General features: G+C 42.2%; 1 protein-coding gene across 4 annotated transcripts in view; it reads right to left on the bottom strand.

The window, feature by feature from the left end:
• The window catches only part of dlg2 (discs, large homolog 2 (Drosophila)), a 177,485-nt gene that overhangs the window by 8,543 nt on the left and 148,545 nt on the right, over positions 1-20,397 (bottom strand). For 3 of the 4 annotated variants that reach the window (XM_039618617.1, XM_039618619.1, XM_039618618.1), the window contains 4 exons: positions 15,847-15,949; positions 6,735-6,849; positions 6,189-6,365; positions 1,933-2,008 (listed from right to left, as the gene is read on the bottom strand). In XM_039618617.1, coding sequence (XP_039474551.1) covers positions 1,933-2,008; positions 6,189-6,365; positions 6,735-6,849; positions 15,847-15,949 — 471 coding nt within the window. The remainder of the gene's footprint in view (positions 1-1,932; positions 2,009-6,188; positions 6,366-6,734; positions 6,850-15,846; positions 15,950-20,397) is intronic. The other variant, XM_039618620.1, reaches the window with a different exon arrangement.

Below are 20,397 nucleotides of genomic sequence, written 5' to 3' on the forward strand. Positions count from 1 at the left end.
ATTTTCTACTCTGAGCACATTACACAACTTGTCTCATCCACTCAATCACTCTTTTCTATGTAAGTGCTCTCTAGCTAACATTCATACTCCGATGGATGCATCGGAGAGCAACTTGGGGTTAGGATCTTGCCCAAGGATACTTGGCTCGCAGACTAGAGCAGGCAAGGATTGAACCACCAACCTTCTGATCAGTAGGTGACCTGACTGACCACCTGACAATGTGTGAAGTCAACTAAACACAAAAAACTGTTTGGTTTTCATGTCAAGTAATCACTCACAGTGCTGGCTGGAAAAATGAGTAAGCCCCTGACTTCACCTAGCCAAAGACACCTGCATGATCTACAACACTGAGCAAAGCTCTGTGGGGAGCTAAAAATTCTCAGTGTTATATTTGGAAGTTAAAAGCCTGGCAAACCTTTACAAACCTGTAAAGTATGGTGGAGACTAGAGCTGGGCGATATGACCCAAAATTCATATCTCGATATTTTTTAGCTGGATGGCGATATAAGATATATATCTCGATATTTTTTTTAAAGCCATAAAGTCAGAACAAAAAGAGAGTTCTTAGTCAAAGCTGTGTCCCAGATGTCACACAGGCACTTTTATTAACATACAGCATAGATGTACATGAAAAAAACTACTCAAAAATAAATTATGAGTATTTATTAAATAATGATGCTCTATAAATAAAAGAAAACTATGTTGTTTTGTGCATAACAAAGAGCTCACAATTGTGCAGTCAAAATGTAAACTAACAGACGCTGAGCATAATAACAAAGACAGATTTCACAGCTGCTCTGTTCCCAACTTCTACTGCGTGACTGACAGCCTGGAGTTTGAAATCCGCTTCGTAACCATGTCTCTGAACAGGAGCCATTTATGGTCCTTATACACACACAATACGTTGAAGCACAGTACGTATCACTCCACGAGGCTCCTCGGTAGCCGTAATGCTCCGACAATCCATCAAGCGGTGCAGCTCCGTAGCTTAGCAAAGTCGAACTAAAACATTTTTTGACAGATTGCTGAGCGCCGTGTATCACATAAAATCGGTTCGCGGTCATCAAGCACAACCAGAATTCATACAAAAGGCGCGCAGTCAACTTTTGAGAAAATGAAAGGATTTCAGGCCGTGCATGGCGTTAGCGTGGCTAGCTCGTTAGCGTGGTTAGCTCGTTAACACCGTCCAGCCCCACGCACGGGCGATGCGCAGTAACTCATTAACGGAGATTTGCCGTGTCCATCTTGTCGCTGCCTGCAGGTGAAGCGATGGGGGAGGAGGGGGAGTTGTGTTCAGTGAAGGAGAGGCGAGGTTGAGTAACGTTGAGTAAAGACAAAAGTGGACGAAAGAGAGGCAAACTTGCGGCTCCGCAACTATAATTATAACGTAACATAGACTATATCGATATAAAGGATATTGTCACATCTTATATCTCGTATAAAAATATATCGATATTTTTAAAAAACTCGATATATCGCCCAGCTCTAGTGGAGACTACCCTGGGCCTGCGCACATTGTCATCACTGGATGCAACCAAAAATGAAATGTGGCAGGAGAATGTCGGGGCAGGAAGTCCATGACCTGAAGCTTAGTAGAGGTTGGCTGATTAAACAAGGGTGCAAATCAAAGCACACAAGTAAAATATCAAGAGAACTGAAACACATACAAATGAAGACGTTTTACAGAAGAAATGATCTGATGGACTTTTCCAAACTTAAGGTTTACTTGCCTGCACTGGAAGTGATTACTTGTTTGTTCAATGAAGGCATAAAAATGTTTGTCTCTTAACTTTGTTTGTATGGCAAACCAAACAGCGCTGTAAAGATTTAAAGGTTAAGCTTCTTATGCTACATGTTCAGTTCTATCTGAACTAGCCTGTGGATCATCGCACTGTGTCGCTAATAGAAATGTCCACTTTGCAAGGTACTCACCCCTTTTGACTCAAACGACCCTGGCTTGGCATTGAATTTAACAGTCTTTAGACGTGCCCGCTCTTTCCTTTCCACCCTGTTGAGGAAATAACTAGTCAATTGGTTATAAAGCATTAGAATTAAAGTTATATATATAAAGTTTAGCAACTGTGAGGAGAAGAAGGAAGTCTTAACAATTTCTACTCTACACGTATTCCTGCCCTTTCCAGTGATCACAGCTAAACATCAGCTGATACTTGTAGGCCAGTATGTTATCAGCAAACATCAGGTGTGTGGTAACAGACTGCTTACTGAATTGGGTTCATTGTGTGTGTCAAGCCAGCACTGTACTTCATCCTGTCAGCCCATTCTGACTGCTTTTAGTTTTCTCCAGTATTGCTGATCTTACCACTACCTCACTCCTGATACTTACTGAGCACCTTTCTATGAAAGCTGAGCACTCGAAGAAACATTGGTAATAAGCAATGAATAAAAAGGACTTTTTAAACAGGTTTTAAAATGTCTTTAAATAAAGAAGTTCACAAAAGTCAAGCCCAGATGAAACGAAGCAATGGAATTTCATTCAAAATATCTGAAGCAAAGAAACCACCTGAAGAAAGTACCTGAAAGTACCTGAAGTTGAAAAAAAAACCTAGTTTTAAGCTTGTTTTAACAAAGGCTCCTTCAGGGGACAAAAAACTTAATAGCTGTCCAAATACAGTATTATGCCCCTGCATTTATACACTGCTGAATGAAATTAGAGGAGCACTTCAAAGCTAACATAAAAGCTCCTAGTTGTTGCATCCAGATTCACCTTGTATGAATTTAAAAATCCTACATCGCTTTGTTATCAAGTTCAAAATAATTTCTATTTTTTAAATTCAGTTACATTTTATTTATTTAGCACCAAATCACAGTAACAGTCACCTCAAGGCGCTTTATATTGTAAGGAAAAGACCCTTAAATAATACAGAGAAATCCCAACAATCAGACGAAACACTTTGGCAACAGTGGGAGGGAAACACTCAGCAGAACCAGGCTCAGGGCCATCTGCTGTGACGGTGGGGGGTGAGGGAAGGGAGACAAGACGAAAGAAAGCCAGAGATTAAGAAAAAATGGGCGAGACGAGGAGAAATGTTTAGTGCATCATGAGAGTCCCCCAGCAGCCTACACCTATTGCAGCATAACTAAGAGATGATTCGGGGTCACCTGATCCAGCCCTAACTATATGCTTTGTCAAAAGGACCTCTGACCTTGAGGTCAAGGTCACCAAGTTTTTAGTGGACACACCAGTTGCATCACTTTCAAACTCCCGTGTCTTTGTTCTAGAGTTTTCACACTCACAAGATTTTCAGAAAATTGAGGCAGACCTTGAGGCCGAGGTCACTGAGATTCAAACTCGTCTGAGATTTTTAGTACTAGCACCCACACTAGCAGTCAAGTTTGGACACATTTAATTCTTTATGTGTTTTGACTATTTACATCGGAGATTCTTACTGAAGGCATCAAAACTATGAATGAACACATGTGGAATTATGTAGTAAACAAAAAAGTGTGAAATAACTCAAAACATGTTTTATATTTTAGATTCCTCAAAATAGCCACCCTTCATACCTGGATCGCTTTCAAGTTATAGCCACCCACAGGTGACTGTGGAGGCCAGGCTATCAGCTCTCCATCACTCTCACTTGGTCAAACAGCCCTCACGCAGCCTGGAGGTGTGTTTGGGCTCATTGTCCTGTCCTGGCATGTGGCTGCAGGATGCTGTGGTAGCCATGCTGGTTCAGTCTGCCTTCAGTTTTGAATCAATCTCCCACAGTGTCACCAGCAAAGCTCCCCCACACCATCACACCTCCTCCTCCATGCTTCATGATGGGAACCATGCATGTAGAGACCATCGTTCACCTTTTTGGTGTCACACAAAGACACGGCAGGTGGAACCAAAGATCTCAAATTTGGACTCATCAGACCAAAGCACAGATTCCCACTGGTCTAATATCCATTCCTTGTATTTCTTGGCCCAAACAAATCTCTTCTCCTTGTTGCTTTTCCTTAGTCGTGGTTTCTTAGCAGCTATTTGACCATAAAGGCCTGATTCACACAGTCTCCTCTGAACATGTAGAGATGCGTCTGCTGCTGGAACTCTGTGTGGCATCTATCTGGGCTCTAATCTGAGCTGCTGCTAACTGGTGATTCCTGAGGCTGGTGACTCAGATGAATGTATCCTCAGCAGCAGAGGTGACTCTTGGTCTTCCTTTCCTGGGGCGTCCTCATGTGAGACAGTTTCATCGTAGTCTTGATGGTTTTTGCAACTCCACTTGGGGACACATTCTTTTTAGCAATTTTCTGACTGACTGACCTTCAGTTCTTAAATTAATGATGGACTGTTGTTTCTCTTTATTTAGCTGATTGGTTCTTGCCACAATATGAATTCTAACAGTTGTCAAATAGGCCTGTCAGCTGAGTACCAACCTGACGTCTGCACAACACAATTGATGGTCCCAACATCATTAAGAAGGCAAGAAATTCCACAGATGAACCCTGACAGGCACACCTGTGAGGTGAAACATGTCAGGTGACTACATCATGTAGCTCACTGAGAGAAGGCCGAGTGTTTGCAGTGCTGTCAACAAAGCAAAGAGTTATTTGTCAACTTTCTCTTTGCTTAATATATTTGATGTCTTCAGTTTGTATCTACAATGTAGAAATAGTAAAAATAAAGAAAAACCATTAAATAAGAGGGTGTGTCCAAACTTTTAGTAGTGTATCTTACCAATTTGCTGAAAAGAGGTGAAAAAGCTGAGAGTAAGAATTGAACCTATGCCGCCCACTTTCAGGATGCCTGCTGACCCCAGTGAGCTAAACTGGCGTGGCGAAGAAGCTCAACTGTCTGCTGAAGACAGGTGAGGAAGCTGAAGTCGATATTAGAAAAGTTGCTGAAATCATAAAAACTTTGCAGACTTGTAATAAATTAGCAGAAATATTGACAGTGTTTAATCTGTAACAGTTGTGTTTTTTTAAGAACTAATGTCCAGGGTTTGAATTATGCCTAGTTCATGCTTCATAAATGATCATTCTTGCTTGACGTTTGACATTTAACAAGTTGTCTTTGCGTTTAAAAAATATATAAATACATGGTTTATATTGTTGACAAAGGTGGGATTGTCTCCCATTATATCTGTGCGAGGGTAGAAGGACAGAACATCAAGCCTATTATGTTTAAAATGTTGCAGCTAGCAAATCCCTACACACAGTGAATGAACACTGTGAGAATAATGAGAAGGTAAATCAACAGAGTGTGCGCTTTGGATAAAGCACATAGAGATTACACTATGACACACACACACACACACACACACACACACACACACACACACACACACACACACACACTATACTTCTGGTGTTCTCCATTCACTTCAATGGGACAAAAAACTGCATAAAAGGCTTCGTATTTCAAGTCATGAAAACCAAAAGATATAGCTGGCATTAGCAGAAGTGAAGCTTTATTGCTGGAAGGCAAGAATACAAAAGTAAACTGGGAGGCACTGGAAAACTAAACAAACAGCCAGAACACACAACCGGGGACCGAGGTCGATCAGGACACTGGACGGAAGGAGACACAGACAGTAAATGAAAAGGGAATCAGGGCAAAGAGGAAACACCTGGGGGAGACTATCAAAGTAAAATTGTAAGTGTGAGAAACACGCACTGAGACGCAGACTGACAAAACCCAGGAACCAGAGGGAGGACAGAGAGGGCGAGAGACATGTAGGGTTGGGGAGAACACACATGTGTGAGAGACGAGGATGAAACACTAGGAGGGAAACAAGTTAGACGAATCAAAATTCAAACATAAAACATAAAGCAAAGAAACAAAAATCCCACATTTGACAAATGGGTTCTGCTCTTTGATAATAAAAACATATTTTTGACATTTTTGTGATGAAATCCTAAAAAATATTGCTTTGTTTGCTGTATAGACGCACACCTTTCAGATGAATTTGATTCTGCACCCATGTTATTCAGGATACGTTACGTTTTGGTTATTGTTATTAGGAAGGTTTTCAGCTCTTTGACTATGTAAGTGCCCTGAGGTGACTATTGTTGTTATTTGGCGATTTATAAACTTGAATCAAAAACAGAGCCTGTTTTTGGATAATGGCTAGTTTAGAAGAAAACCTCTCGAGTCTGTTTTTTTCATATCATTGTCTAGTGAATGTCTTTAGGCCTGATAATCAATAGTATTTTCACACATTAGTGTATTCACTTCTTACCGTCTCTTGCTTGGGATGACGCCCATTTCCTCACTGTCACCATGTGGAGTAACACGGCGAGCCTGCCACCACTCATCATCGGAGGCGTTGATGACATGCAGGATGTCCCCAAACCTGAAGCCGAGCCCTTGGCTGGGAAGACCGCTGTCCTTTGACTTTTCATAGTCAAAAAGTGCCCTATTCCATGAAAGAAGAACAGTAATAAAATAATAATTCCTGTTTCTTTGCAGTAAGTGATTTTTATTCTAAATTAGCAAAGAGAAACTAGATGCAGGATTTTAGCAGTTCAGAGTAAATAGTGAATGTGATTCCGTTTCAGTCACACATCTCAAACCTGATTTGAATATCTACATAAATCTTCATCTTAGTTAGGGTCAGACAACTATGCATAAAGACATACAAGCTTACAAAAGTAAAGAACACAAAAGCAGCTTTTGTGACTTTGCTGTATAGCCTGGGGTGTTTGACTTGTGCAGAATGGATGCTTTTTCATTTTCTGCATTCTCTGAATTTACCACAACCATCTAAAATCCAAAACAGACTAACCTAACATAGAGTGATCTTTTCTGATTGGTTCGGAGGGATCCTGACCCAGAGCTCATGCTGTGGTTCATCATCTGTTCCCGCAGGTCGTGGATTTTGGCCTCAAAACGTCCATACTCTACAAGACAAGATTAGAATGGATCAACACTGACCGTCTGACTCAAAGAAGGTCATGAGAAGGTAATTATCTTTAATGGAATTTGCATTTAGATATTGTTTAAGGTATAACTGTCAATGTAAGGTTATGTCCGTGTGCTCTGTTTATGATCAGGCCTTTTAGTTCCCTTAGTTCCCTTGTGTGATCGCTTCAGCTGTGTTACCTGCGGTTCCCTCTCTATAATCACCTCTTGTGTATATTTAGGTCTTCAGCTGTCCTCATTATCCTGCATTATCAGTGTGACGCTTTGTCTCTCGCACACTTTTATGCAGTGCTTTTATCTAAAACACACAGAAACACACACAGTATCTTGTCTGAGGACTTTTTAAGTAATAAACACTGATGTTGTGCCATCAGCGTTTATTAGTTATAAAGGTTCAGGAGTTAAGCTTAGAAGAGAAGTATACAGCAGCTGTTGCTGACTAACAGTTAGATATTCTATAACTGTCTGCACATTCAGTCTCGTGGTCAGTTTCCACTTGTGCTTTTTTTATATTGTCTTGGTTTCTTTCTCCCTGGTGTCTACACACATCTCAAATCTGTGTGTCAGCAGTATACACAAAGGGAAACACCTATCTCTCTGCAGTGGGTTCTTATAAGCAGCATGCATTCATACCTGACCTATGAAAATAGAAACAAAGGCATTTATCCTGTTGCAGTACATCAGCAGCAGGACAGTGTCACAAGCTGCTGTATAATACAATGAGATATATAAAAATACACCCCAAAGAAATAGGAGACAAGCAGAAGGAGGCAAATTCACTGGTTTCCTTTTTTACGTCTAAAAGAGGAGACGTTCCTTCCCACTGCTGCTCATAGAGCATCATATGATTGTGGGGGTTTTGTCTGTTTCTTTGTACTGCAATATAAAGCACTTTGAGGCAACTTTTCTTGTGATTTGGCAATATATGAAAAAAGGAATTAAAAAAATAAGACTACCTTTGAAAACATATTCGTATATTTATATATGCTGATGAGGACATGGAGGGAGTTTATGCGACAGAGGAGGATGTTACAGACAGGGTGAGGCAGGTGAGAGGCAACACCTGAAGGGAGCAAAAGAAAAAGAAGAAGGAATGCAAGACTGTGAGTCTGGCAATGTCTCAGTATAAAATCACTGTGGCTGTGGCTGGCTATATTGTTGTAGGAGTTTTCTCACTAATAATTAGCCTCTTTTTTAAATAACAAAAACAAAAAAAAGGACTGATTGATTTGTCTCCTACTAAGAGACAAACACTAAGTTTCTTTGTTTCTTGCTTCTTGTAAACATATTGTTGGCAAATTGCTCTAAATTGTTGCAAATTCTTTGGTAGCCAGCTGGCACTTAGGCTTGTTGGTCCGGAGAACCAGCAGCACCTCACCCAAATACTCTGCACCACAGACCCTAGCTTTACTTCCAACTGGGGGAGCCTCCTGTTCCAGTGCAGGAGAATCCACCAGTTCTGCACTGAACTGGTGACTCACTTTGGCAATACAAAAGTGAGCCACTTACTGTTTTTCCTGTTTTAACCAGAAACATAATAAATATTAATATTAAAGCACCAATTTATTGAACACTGTTTCATAGACAGTGTTTGGCACTCAACCCTGGCGAGCTAAACTGGCGTGGCGAAGAAGCTCAACTGTCTGCTGAAGACAGGTGAGGAAGCTGAAGTCGATATTAGAAAAGTTGCTGAAATCATAAAAACTTTGCAGACTTGTAATAAATTAGCAGAAATATTGACAGTGTTTAATCTGTAACAGTTGTGTTTTTTTCAGAACAAATGTCCAGGGTTTGAATTATGCCTAGTTCATGCTTCATAAATGATCATTCTTGCTTGACGTTTGACATTTAACAAGTTGTCTTTGCGTTTAAAAAATATATAAATACATGGTTTATATTGTTGACAAAGGTGGGATTGTCTCCCATTATATCTGTGCGAGGGTAGAAGGACAGAACATCAAGCCTATTATGTTTAAAGTGTTGCAGCTAGCAAATCCCTACACACAGTGAATGAACACTGTGAGAATAATGAGAAGGTAAATCAACAGAGTGTGCACTTTGGATAAAGCACATAGAGATTACACTATGAAACACACACACACACACACACACACACACACACACACACACTATACTATGCATTGTCTCCTTATTTATATTCACAATTACCTCACAATTTTTATCACACGTTTATCTTTTACTACACATGTATTATAGAATAGAGGGTTGAAAGAAACTGCCACAGCCATACAGCACAAGGCCATAGGAAAAATACTAGACAATGTTAGGTGGACACACTGGCATTAACACACCAACGGGGAGGCAGCGTCCCACCCAAGTACCCAGGCCCAACCCTGATTAGCTTCCAAGATCAGACAAGATCTTTGCATCCTCAGGGTGGTATGACCATGATGGAGCCTTTACTGTGTTTCACTGATGGCTGTAGACACTCACTGTTGTACCTCTCTCCTTACCTCCTCTGTCTATACTGATGACAACTTAAACTTTATACACACTGTTAAAAAGAAAATCCTAGAAAAACAGTAATATTCCGGCAGCTGGGGCGCCAAAATAATACCATAAAATAACAGAAAATAACTTTCTCATAAAAATACGGTTATTTTCAGTAATGACAATACAGTTTGTTGCCCTAATTTTACATGGGATTTTGCCTTTTTCAAGTGCTTTTAAACATTAAATTAGGAACATGTTTATGTGATTAAACAATGAAATTACCTATAAACAAGGTCAATGAATGTGGCAATATGAATAATAATACTTAAATATACAGAAATATACAGTTAACAGTTGGTTTAAATAATAATGGATTGCATGCCCTGGGACAGACTGACAGAGGCGAGGCTGCCATATCGCACCATCGGCCCCTCTGGCCAACACCAGTAGGCGGTAGGTGAAGTGTCTTGACCACGGACACAACGACCGAGAGTGTCCGAGCCGGGGCTCGAACCGGCAACCTTCTGATTATAAGGCGAACTGCCAACTCTTGAGCCACGATCGCCCTAAATAGCAATAATAATAATAATTATTTGATGTAAAAAAAGTTTATGAGAATCATTTCATATATTTTTCCATAGCATTACATTTGAATTTAACAGTTCAATCTTTCAGATAACGGACACATATTTGTGAAATCATGATACATTTGTGAATGAATTGTAACAATCTAAATATGCATATGTACAGACAGATACATTTAAAAAACAAGAAAATTATGTTTTATTACATTACAGTGATTTTACGTTAATTTACATTTGAAATGTGAAGTCACAGTCTATTTATGTAAATTTAATGATATTCTAGAAGAACAGAACAAAACTGTAAAATACTTTTATTTTGGGATTTTTTTTACAGTGCACATAAACCTGTTTGTTTCACTTCGTGACTTCTTGACAGCCTTAGCAAAAACGAAGACAAAATAAGACATTTCTGATGAGACTGATGAACAGTAGATAGATCAACTGAAGGACCAGACATGCCTTTCAGGTCCTGTGTCAGGGTTTGCTGGGCTTTTTCCTCCTGTTTCTTAAGAACATGACTTCCAGATACTGTTTATCTGCTGTAGATTATTTTTTAGACCTACCGCTTCCACATTCCTCAGTTTTTTTAAGGACACACAGTTCACTGTGCTAAGTTATACCAAATGTTTTGGCTAATAGCGCTAAGATGTTTTAAATAAAACTTGAAGTGACTGCCTAAAAAGTGCCCAGTTGTAGATTTTAATTGGATGGAGATAAGGAATGCTTCGTCAGGTCATAAACCTGGTGGAGTGGAGTAAACATGGTGATGACATTAAATCAGTGGCTTGAAATTTAGCAAAAAATCAGTTTAAAGAAGCAGAATGCTTGTTAAATGAGATGATTACTTCAACAACCTTCAACAAAACACAGTACTTTGCATAGTATGCAATAAAATTGTTCCTCTTAATGTGGGAAACCACAAACTTGTTTCATCTATCACCTGAGCCAAAAACACAATCAGGCTGTGAAGGAGCAGAAGCTAGCAGCTGGTGATGGACCCAAATATGATCAAATGACCCGAGCATTACCAGCTGCACTTGCTAGTTGCAATCCACACGGCAGAAAGAGCAAATGGTGGATGGAAACTACTGATGCAGTTACATGTTGGAAAAGCAAGTGGTTCACGCTCTACCCAAGATACAAGATGCCAAGGTATGAAAATACTTTATACAACATGCCTCATTCATACAAGCACTTTCTTCTATGTTTAAGTACTTTCTGTTTACTAATTACATAGATTGATTCTGTATTGTCATAAATATGATTATTGCAAATTTTCTTTAAATATTTTGATATCATTTTGAGGCTATATTGCCCACGTCCACCCCCAATCACCTTTGCAGTACTCTCAATAAAAATCTTTCCCATTAAAACCAATAACCTATTTGGGGAAGCAAATTGTTTTAGATTTCTGATCAGCTGATCAACACTTCACTGAGTTCCACGTAGCTCCTAGAGAGGAATTCTGATAGAAGATAAGATTAAAAATGACACAAAAACTAAACTTAAATCTCATTAATGAGAAATACACTTAAAATACACTTAAGGGGTTGTTCACATTAAATGGGAACTAAAAAAATACTTTGGTTCTCTTCTTTATTTGTGAAACACTCTGGACGTATTTGACGTATATGCTGCCTCTGTGAATAAACTTCACAATAATATATTTTCTTGAAATGCTGTAAATTGGTCTGCAAACATCTTGTCCACACATATATTCATTGTGGCTGTGTTTCATTTGCTTGTGTATGGGGTGTTTCCAATACAGATATTGCAATAAAGAAACATTTTTACACTACAATGAACTATTCTTTGTCTGACAACGTGTTCAAGAGTGAAAAGACTTCTGTGAGATTCTTATATTGTGTCCATTCAATATAAGTGCATAGGTGCTAATTACATAGGTGTTTGTGCTCATAAGTTTACATAGCCTGGCAGAACTTATGATTTCCTACCCATTTTTCAGACAGTATGGATGATAACACAAAACCTTTTCTTTCACACGTTGTTGGCTGAGGCCATTTATTGTCAAACTGTGGTTACTCTTTTTATCTCATAACACAACACAAACTACCCAAATGACCCAGATGAAAAGTTTACATACCCTGGTGACTTGCACACAACTTGACACAAAAAGGTTAGAGTGGCTATGAAATGTCACCATCGCAAAAGAATTGTCAAAGGATCTGTGGGAAAAGGTAGTTGAACTTTATAAAAAAGGAAAGGTATATAAGAAAATATCAGCAGTGTTCAAACTCTAATTAAGAAGTGGAAAATTGGGGGTTCTATTGAAACCAAACCACAGTCAAGTAGACCAACTAAAATTTCAGCCACAAGTGCCAGAAAAATTGTTGGGGATGCAAGGAAAAATGTACAAATAACTTCAGGCTTAATACAGGACTCTCTGAAAAAATGTGGTGTGGCTGTTTCAAGATGCACAGTAAGGAGGGACTTGAAGAAACATGGGCTGCATGGTCGAGTTGCCAGAGGAAAAAGATTACAACACAAATGCCGCAAAGTAGTCCACTTACAATATGCAGCACAGAGACAAGCCTCAAACCTTCTGGCACAAGGTAATTTAGAGTGATGGGACTTAAACTGAACGTTTGCCACTTGGAGAGGAGTCAACAAGGCGAACGGTGAAAGGGCCACCATTCCTGATGTGAAACATGGTGATGGATAGCTGATGTTTTGGGGATGTGTGAGCTACAAAGGCACAGGATATTTGGTCAGAATTGATGTCGATAGGAATGCAGTAAGCTGGAAGCTGGAAAAAAATGGAGGAAATTTTGCATTCATCAGCCTGGAAGCTGCTAATGTGACGTACTTGGACATTTCGAAATGACAGAGATGCAAAACACAAGGCCAAGTTGGCCTGTCATTGGCTACAGCAAAATAAAGTGAAGGTTCTGGAGAGGCCATGCCAGTCTCCTGACCTCAATATCATTGAGCCACTCTGAGGAGACCTCAAACATGCAGTTCATGCAAGACAGCCCAAGAAATACAGGAACTGGAGGCTTTTTGCCAGGAAGAATGGGCAGATTTACCATCTGAGAAAGTATAGAGCCTCATCCACAACTACGACAAAATACTTCAAGCTGTCATTGATGACAAAGGGGGCAATACAGGGTAGTAAGAACTGGGTATGTAGGTGGGGTAGTTTGTTTTGTGATTATTATCTAAAAAGAGTAAATACAGTTGTTTGACAATGTTTGCTTTATTGAACATATGCTCAGCATCAGTTATAACAGCACAACAACGGGTACGACAGCTAGGAATAAAACTGCCACTAGGCAGCCCTGCCGCAAAAGCATATCAGATGGGCAACATGGGCACTAACATAACCCAGTATATAGAATATAATAGAATAGAATAAACCTTTATTATCTCACGGATGAGAAATTTGGGTGTTACACAGCTCTTATAGCAAGGGGAATATAAAATATAAAAGGGAGACACAAAGTGGTCCTATATACATAAGCAACTGAAGTTCGTATATACAGGTAACGATGTACAGAAATATGTATAGAAAAATTGTACGGAGATATGTATAAAATGCGCAGCGCTATGTATAAAATGTACAGTGAACAGTGCTCGTACTGTCTCACGCAGGGGGTGGGAGGTGTTGTCCATGATGGATGTTAGCTTAGACAACATCCTCTCCTCCCCAACCTGCTCGATGGACTTCAGCGGACAGTCCAGGACAGAGCTGGCCCTCCTGACCAGCTTGTTGAGTTTCCCCCTGTCCCTCTCTGCCATTCCACCACTCCAGCAGACCACAGCATAGAAAATAGCAGACGCCACCACAGTGTCATAAAATGTCCTTAGGAGTGTCCTGTTCACCCCAAAGGATCTCAGCCGCCGTAGCAGGTGGAGACAACTTAGACCCTTTTTATAAAGTGCATTTGTGTTTGTGGACCAGTCCAGTTTGTTATTGAGGTGAACACCCAGGTATTTGTGCTCCTCCACCGTTTCATTGTCCAAACCCTGGATTTTCATTGGTGTAATAGGGGGTGGCTTCTTGCTGAAGTCAATCACCAGCTCCTTCGTCTTGCTGGCATTGATGCGAAGATGGTTCTGTTTGCACCAACTGACAAAGTCATTGATGACCCCCCCCCCCGTATTCCAGTTCGTTTCCCTCCGACACCTGACCCACAATGGCGTTGTCGCCTGAGAACTTCTGGAGATGCCAAGTGTCCGTGTTATAACTAAAGTCTGCAGTGTACAGGGTGAAGAGGGAAGGAGCAAGTACTGTTCCTTGTGGGGCCCCCATTCTACAGACTACCACCTCAGACACACAGTCCCGCAGCCTCACATACTGGGATCTACTGGTGAGGTAGTCAACAATCCACGAGGACAATGATGGTCTACTCCCGTTCCCTGCAGCTTCCCACTTAGCACTGAGGTCTGGATTGTGTTGAAGGCACCCCAGAAATAAAAAAACATGACTCTCACAGTGCACCTGGCGCTCTCCAGATGAGAGAAGGCCTGATGCAGCAGGTAGGTGACAGTGTCATCCACCCCGATGTTCAGCTGGTAGGCAAACTGCAGCGGGTCTACGTCTCTCTCGACTAGTGGGCGAAAGTGGTGTATGTGGTATGATCCTCTCCATGGTCTTCATCAGGTGTGACGTAAGTGCAACGGGTCTGAAGTGGTTCGGCTCCTTGGGACCAGCACCACACAGGAGGTCTTCCACAGAATGGGGACCCTCTCCAGGCTGAGACTGAGGTTAAAGATGTATGTGATAACCTCATAGAGTTGATCTGCAGAGTCCCTCAGTAGTCTGGAGCTGATTCCATCCAGACCCGTGGCCTTCCTCGTTTTCCTCTGCTGACTTCACACCTGGTCAGTTGTGATGGAGATGCTGCAGTGTGGGGTGGGGGTGGGTCGCTCCTGATGACTGGCGTGGGGGAAGGAGGCAGTAGAGTTGTTAAGGGAAAAGGGGCAGGTGAGGTGCATCTGATCTTCCCGGTGCTATGGGGGGTTGGAGAGAGGTGTGAAGGAGGTGTGAAGAGCTCTGGTGGATGGGGGAGGGAAGGCCTTCTGAATCAAACATGTTAAAAACTGGTTCAATCTGTTAGGCCAAACCTGGTCTCCAGACTCTGGACCCCCTCTGCTCACTGTGCTTCGTCCAGTGATGGTGTTCAGTCCTCTCCTCGCACCTCTGGTGTTGCTCTGCTGGAGCTACTCCTCCAGCTTCCTCCTCTAGCTCCCTTCTGAACAACCTGAGTGGTGGTCGTGGATGGTAGATGCAGTATTTCCAAAAAACTTAAGTAGTAGTCTGACACGACAAGGTAATTATTCTGGTTGTGTTCACAGAGATCCAGGGCTATCCTTTGCCATGGACAATCCGGCAAAGGTGCGGAGATGAGGGGCTCCCTTGTCTGTGTTGGCCTCTGTGCCAGACAGGCGTGGCAATGCAGCACTGCGACAATGTATTGGCGATGTCATTCGAGATTCAAGATTCAAAGTGTTTATTGAAATGCTATTTCTTCTGTACACATGACAATAAACACTTTGAATCTTGACTCTTGAATGACAAGCGTTTTGCCAGGGACATAGATGGCCTCCAGCTTGTACCTCATGATACCTTGTTGACACCTCAATGGAACATTGAGTATAACAACCCAATATATGACAGATAATAAACAGCATCAGCCAAACACCAACCATGAATGAAAGAAAAGTTTTTGTGTTATCATTCATATTGTCTGAAAAATGGTCAGGAAATCATAAATTCTGCCAGGGTATGTGACCTTATGTGGACAACTGTACATAAGGAGGTCATCACTTGGCCCAATTATAGCCAATTTACTTAGAGGCCCGCAAAGATCTATTTAAGAATTGTCCTGTGCATGTTTGCGCTGATTAATAAGGCATTTACACCACATAATTGGTGTGCTTGTAAAGTATATTAACTTTTTTCAGCTGACTTACCTTCAGGTCTGTACTGAGCAATGATGGTGACCACTTGTCCTGCTCCTTTTAGGGCTGCAGCTGCTTGTTCATGTGTGGCTCCTTGTAGGTCAATGCCATTGACCTATTTTAACAACAAAGTTGAATTATTTTATTACAGTTTGCTTTACTGTATATTGTGTATTGACCTGCAATACAAAAAAAGTGTACTTTATTTCACCTCAGTGTTAATGCATGGTGTCCATTAATAGGAGGACAATTCAGCTTCAGATTTAGTTTAACCCATTTATCAATTTTATTGTGATTTTTTCCAAATGACAATTGTCAAAGCCCTTAATTAAAATTAAAGCTGAAAATTTTCACAATCTCTCATCCCCTCAGGTGGGGTGGGGGTTGTGGGGAGGTGAGAGGTATGTGGGTATGATCCTCAAGCTTGGGTCCTCCTGGGAGTTCGAAGGTTCTATGGAGTATCTTAGCTGTTCCTAGTACTGATGCAGACCACTGATGTTGTGGGCGGAAAGTGCTGGAGCCCGCTTCCAGTTCTGGGGTTACAGCTCCTACTACTCCTACTACCACTGGGACCATTCTGGATTTTACGTTCCACAATTGCACCAGTTGTTCATTCAGCCCCTGGTACTTCTCTGTTTTCTCATGCTCTTTCTTCCTGCTGTTGCTGAAACCAAAACTACAGTCTTGTATTCCTTTTTAACCACCACAAAGGAGGTTAGCCAACTATTGGAGCTGCAGAAAGGTGCGATGAAGAAGGTGCCTAAGAAGTACAGCAAACTGTCGCATACCACAGGCCTTGGAAACTGCCAAGCAAAGACTCACAGCCTTGGCCAGCTGCTTTAAAGGGTACACCAGAGAGATTGAAGGCAGGAGAATAAACCAGCTGTTCTCCACAGAACCATCCAAGGTGTACTCTCAGTGGCAGGGGAACAGTATGAGAACAGCACCACCAAGGTTGGAGACGGAGCAATACTGGAAGAGCATATGGGAGAAGGACACAACCCATAACAGCAATGCTCAGTGGCTAGTGGATCTGAGGGCAGACCACAGCAACCTCCCTGAACGGGTCCAGTAACCATCACAGTGGCAGACATCCAAGAAAGGGTCTCCAGTATGAGGAGTTGGACAGCACCAGGCCCCGACATGGTTCACGCCTACTGGCTGAAAAGCCAGTAGGCGTCTGGTAGCACAAATGACCAAGCTGCTAATAGATCAGCCACACCCAGAATGGCAAACTGAAGGCCGGACAGTGATGATCACCAAGAAGTGACCGGTCCCATCCAACTACCGGCCAGTAACTTGCCTCAGTACCACTCAGTACAAGCTCCTGTCAGGCATTATAGCATCTAACATGAACAGGCACATGGCTCAATACATGAGTGGAGCACAGAAAGGGATTAGCAAGAATACTAGACGTGCAAAACACCAGCTACTGGTAGACAGAGCAGTCAGCTGAGACTGCAAGACTAGGCTGACCAATCCACCTCCAGTGCACAATCAGCCTCCAGTGTACAGGGCACTGCCTGGATTGATTATAAGAAGGCCTATGACTCAATGCCCCACAGCTGGATACTGGAATGCCTAGAACTGTACAAGATCAACAGGACCCTAAGAGCCTTCATTAGGAACTCAATGGGGATGTGGTGTACAACGCTAACTTCCAACTTCAAGCCCATAGCACAAGTCACCATCAAGTGCGGGATCTACCAAGGAGATGCTCTGTCCCCGCTACTGTTCTGCATAGGCCTGAATCCCCTCAGTGAGATCATTAACAAGACTGACTACGGATACCAACTATGGAATGGAGCAGTTGTCAGGCACCTCCTGTACATGGATGACATCAAGCTGTATGCCAAGAGTGAACAAGACATTGATTCACTGATCCACACTACCAGGATATACAGCAGTGACATTGGAATGTCTTTCGGGCTGGAGAATTGTAGTCGGATGATAACAAAGAGAGAAAAAGTAGTCAGAACTGAGGGGATCGAACTACCAGAAGGCAACATTGCAGACATAGAGGTTAGCTACAAGTAACTGAGGAACTGAGGCAAATGGGAACCATGAAGAGGTCACTAGGAAAGCTGCAACCACCAAGTACCTGCAGAGCGTAAAGCAAGTCCTGAGGAGTCAGCTAAACGGTAAGAACAAGATCCGGGCTATCAACACCTATGCCCTGCCCGTGATCAGGTACCCGGCTGGGATAATAAGTTGACCAAAGGAGGAGATAGAAGCCACTGACATCAAGACAAGGAAACTACTGACCATGCATGGAGGGTTTCACCCCAAGTCCAGCACCCTGAGGCTGTACGCTAAGTGTAAGGAAGGAGGATGGGGACTGGTAAGTGTCAGTACCACAGTCCAGGATGAGACAAAGAAAATCCACAAGTACATCAGGAAGATGGCCCCAACCGACCGCGTGCTCAGTGAACACCTCAGGCAGCAGAAACAAAGGAAAGAGGAGGAACCATCATGGAAGGACAGGCCCCTGCACGGTATGTACCACCGGCAGATAGAGGAGGTGGTTGACATCCAGAAATCCTACCAGTTGCTGGACAAAGCTGGACTGAAAGACAGCACAGAGGCACTAATCATGGCAGCACAGGAACAAGCTCTGAGCACAAGATCCATAGAGGCTGGGGTCTATCACACCAGGCAAGACCCCAGGTGCAGGCTGTGTAAAGATGCCCCTGAGACAATCCAGCACATAACAGCAGATAGCTAGCAGGCAGGGCATACATGGAACGCCATAACCAAGTGGCCAACATAGTGTACAGAAACATCTGTGCTGAGTATGGCCTGGAAGTACCGAGGCCAAAATGGGAGACGCCCCCAAGGATGGCGGAGAATGACCAAGCTAAGATTCGGTGGGACTTCCAGATACAGATGGACAATATAGTGGTGGTTAACCAACCGGACATAGTAGTGTTGGACAAGCAGAGCAAGGTGGATATCGTGATAGACATAGTGAAACTGAATGAAAGCAACATCAGGAAGAAGGAACACGAGAAGCTTGAGAAGTACCAAGGGCTCAGAGAAGAGCTGGAGAAGATGTGGAGGGTGAAGGTAACAGTGGTCCCAGTGGTAATCGGAGCACTAGGGGTGAGTGGGGAATTTTTATATTTTTCTTGTCTTTTTTCTCATCTTGTCTGTTCTGGTTAAAATCCAGAATAATCTTCTTTGTCTTTGTGGTGTTCAGAGCCGGTTGATATAGGCTCTGAACACAGGATTAATTAAAGCATACTTCAGGCAGGTTGGGATGAAAGCCTATCTCAGAGAGAGGCTGAAAATTCTGGTGAAGACTGTGAACACAGTCCCTGGACATCTGGACTCCCTAAAAAGTCCAGATGTTTTCCTGGCGCTAACCCCTCTTAACATTCACTTTACATCCTGAGCCTGTACAGTCAATGGTTGGGAGCTGAAAACTGGGACTTGGGAGGTGTTAATGGTTGAGACAGAATAGTAGATTATGGGGGAGGTGTCTCAAAGCGTGAGAAGAAGGTGTTAAGTTCCTTTGCTAAGTGTGATGCTCGTTACCATGACTGTGTTGGTCTGCCTCATGAAGTTGACAACACGCTGGATACCCTACCAAAGGTTATTATGGGAGAGGTGATTTTCTATGCTCCAATTTTCCTGATTCTGCTCTTCAGGTCAGCTCTGGCAGCACTATATACTTTCCTGAAGTATATAGTGCACAGGTACATTTTTCTGCTGCTACATTTCCCACACAGAACTTGATGGATAGAACAGCTTCAGTATGAACAGTCAAGTCCTTATTGCCAAAGACACTTGACTCAGAGGAATTGTGCTGCTTCTGTGTATACGTCTGTGGATGTATTCAGGGGAGAGGATCACAGAGAAGTGGCCAGACCGGACTCTGTGTGGGAGATAACACACTCTGTATGCATGTTTTATGCTTGTTTAAACTTGAGCCAAAGTGTTTTCCCCTCTGGTCACACATCTTACATGCTGGTAAAATCTAGGCAGGACAGACTCTAAGTTTGCCTGATTAAAATCACCAGCAGTAATATGTGTGCCGTTGGGTCCACTGTAGTAGTGTTTGTATGGTGTCTGCCAATAACGAGAGAGATGTGCTAGTGTTAGCATTGAGTGGAATGTAAAAAGCTGTTATTTGTCAGAGTTTAACTTTGTATCCTTGATTCTTTCCTTGGCATTATGAAGAAGATAAAAGTTCAAGTTTTATACGGTTTAATCTTGGTTTTAGTTCTTTTTATGTCTTTGAGTTTACTTGTGTTTCTGGTTGATGGTTTCTTGTTGGTTAGGTTCCTTTTGTGTCTTATCCCTGTGTCTCCTGTGAGAGTCTGTTGTGTGTGTGTGTTTGTTTCTCCTGACTCTGCTTTTCCTGTTTTATTTTGATAGTCCCTGTCTCATGTGCCTTGGGTTCAATTTTGTTCCCCCTGTCTAAATTTTTGGACAGATTTCTCCTCCCCTGTCATAAAGGATGGTCAAGTGTATCCTATGCTAAAGGAAGCACTCAAGCTTCATTATCGTGTCGTCCCTCAATACTGTTCTCCCTTGTTCCCTGGATTTCTCTGCGATCCT

This window comes from Oreochromis aureus, linkage group 10 (assembly GCF_013358895.1).
Source record: "Oreochromis aureus strain Israel breed Guangdong linkage group 10, ZZ_aureus, whole genome shotgun sequence".
NCBI lineage: Eukaryota > Metazoa > Chordata > Actinopteri > Cichliformes > Cichlidae > Oreochromis > Oreochromis aureus.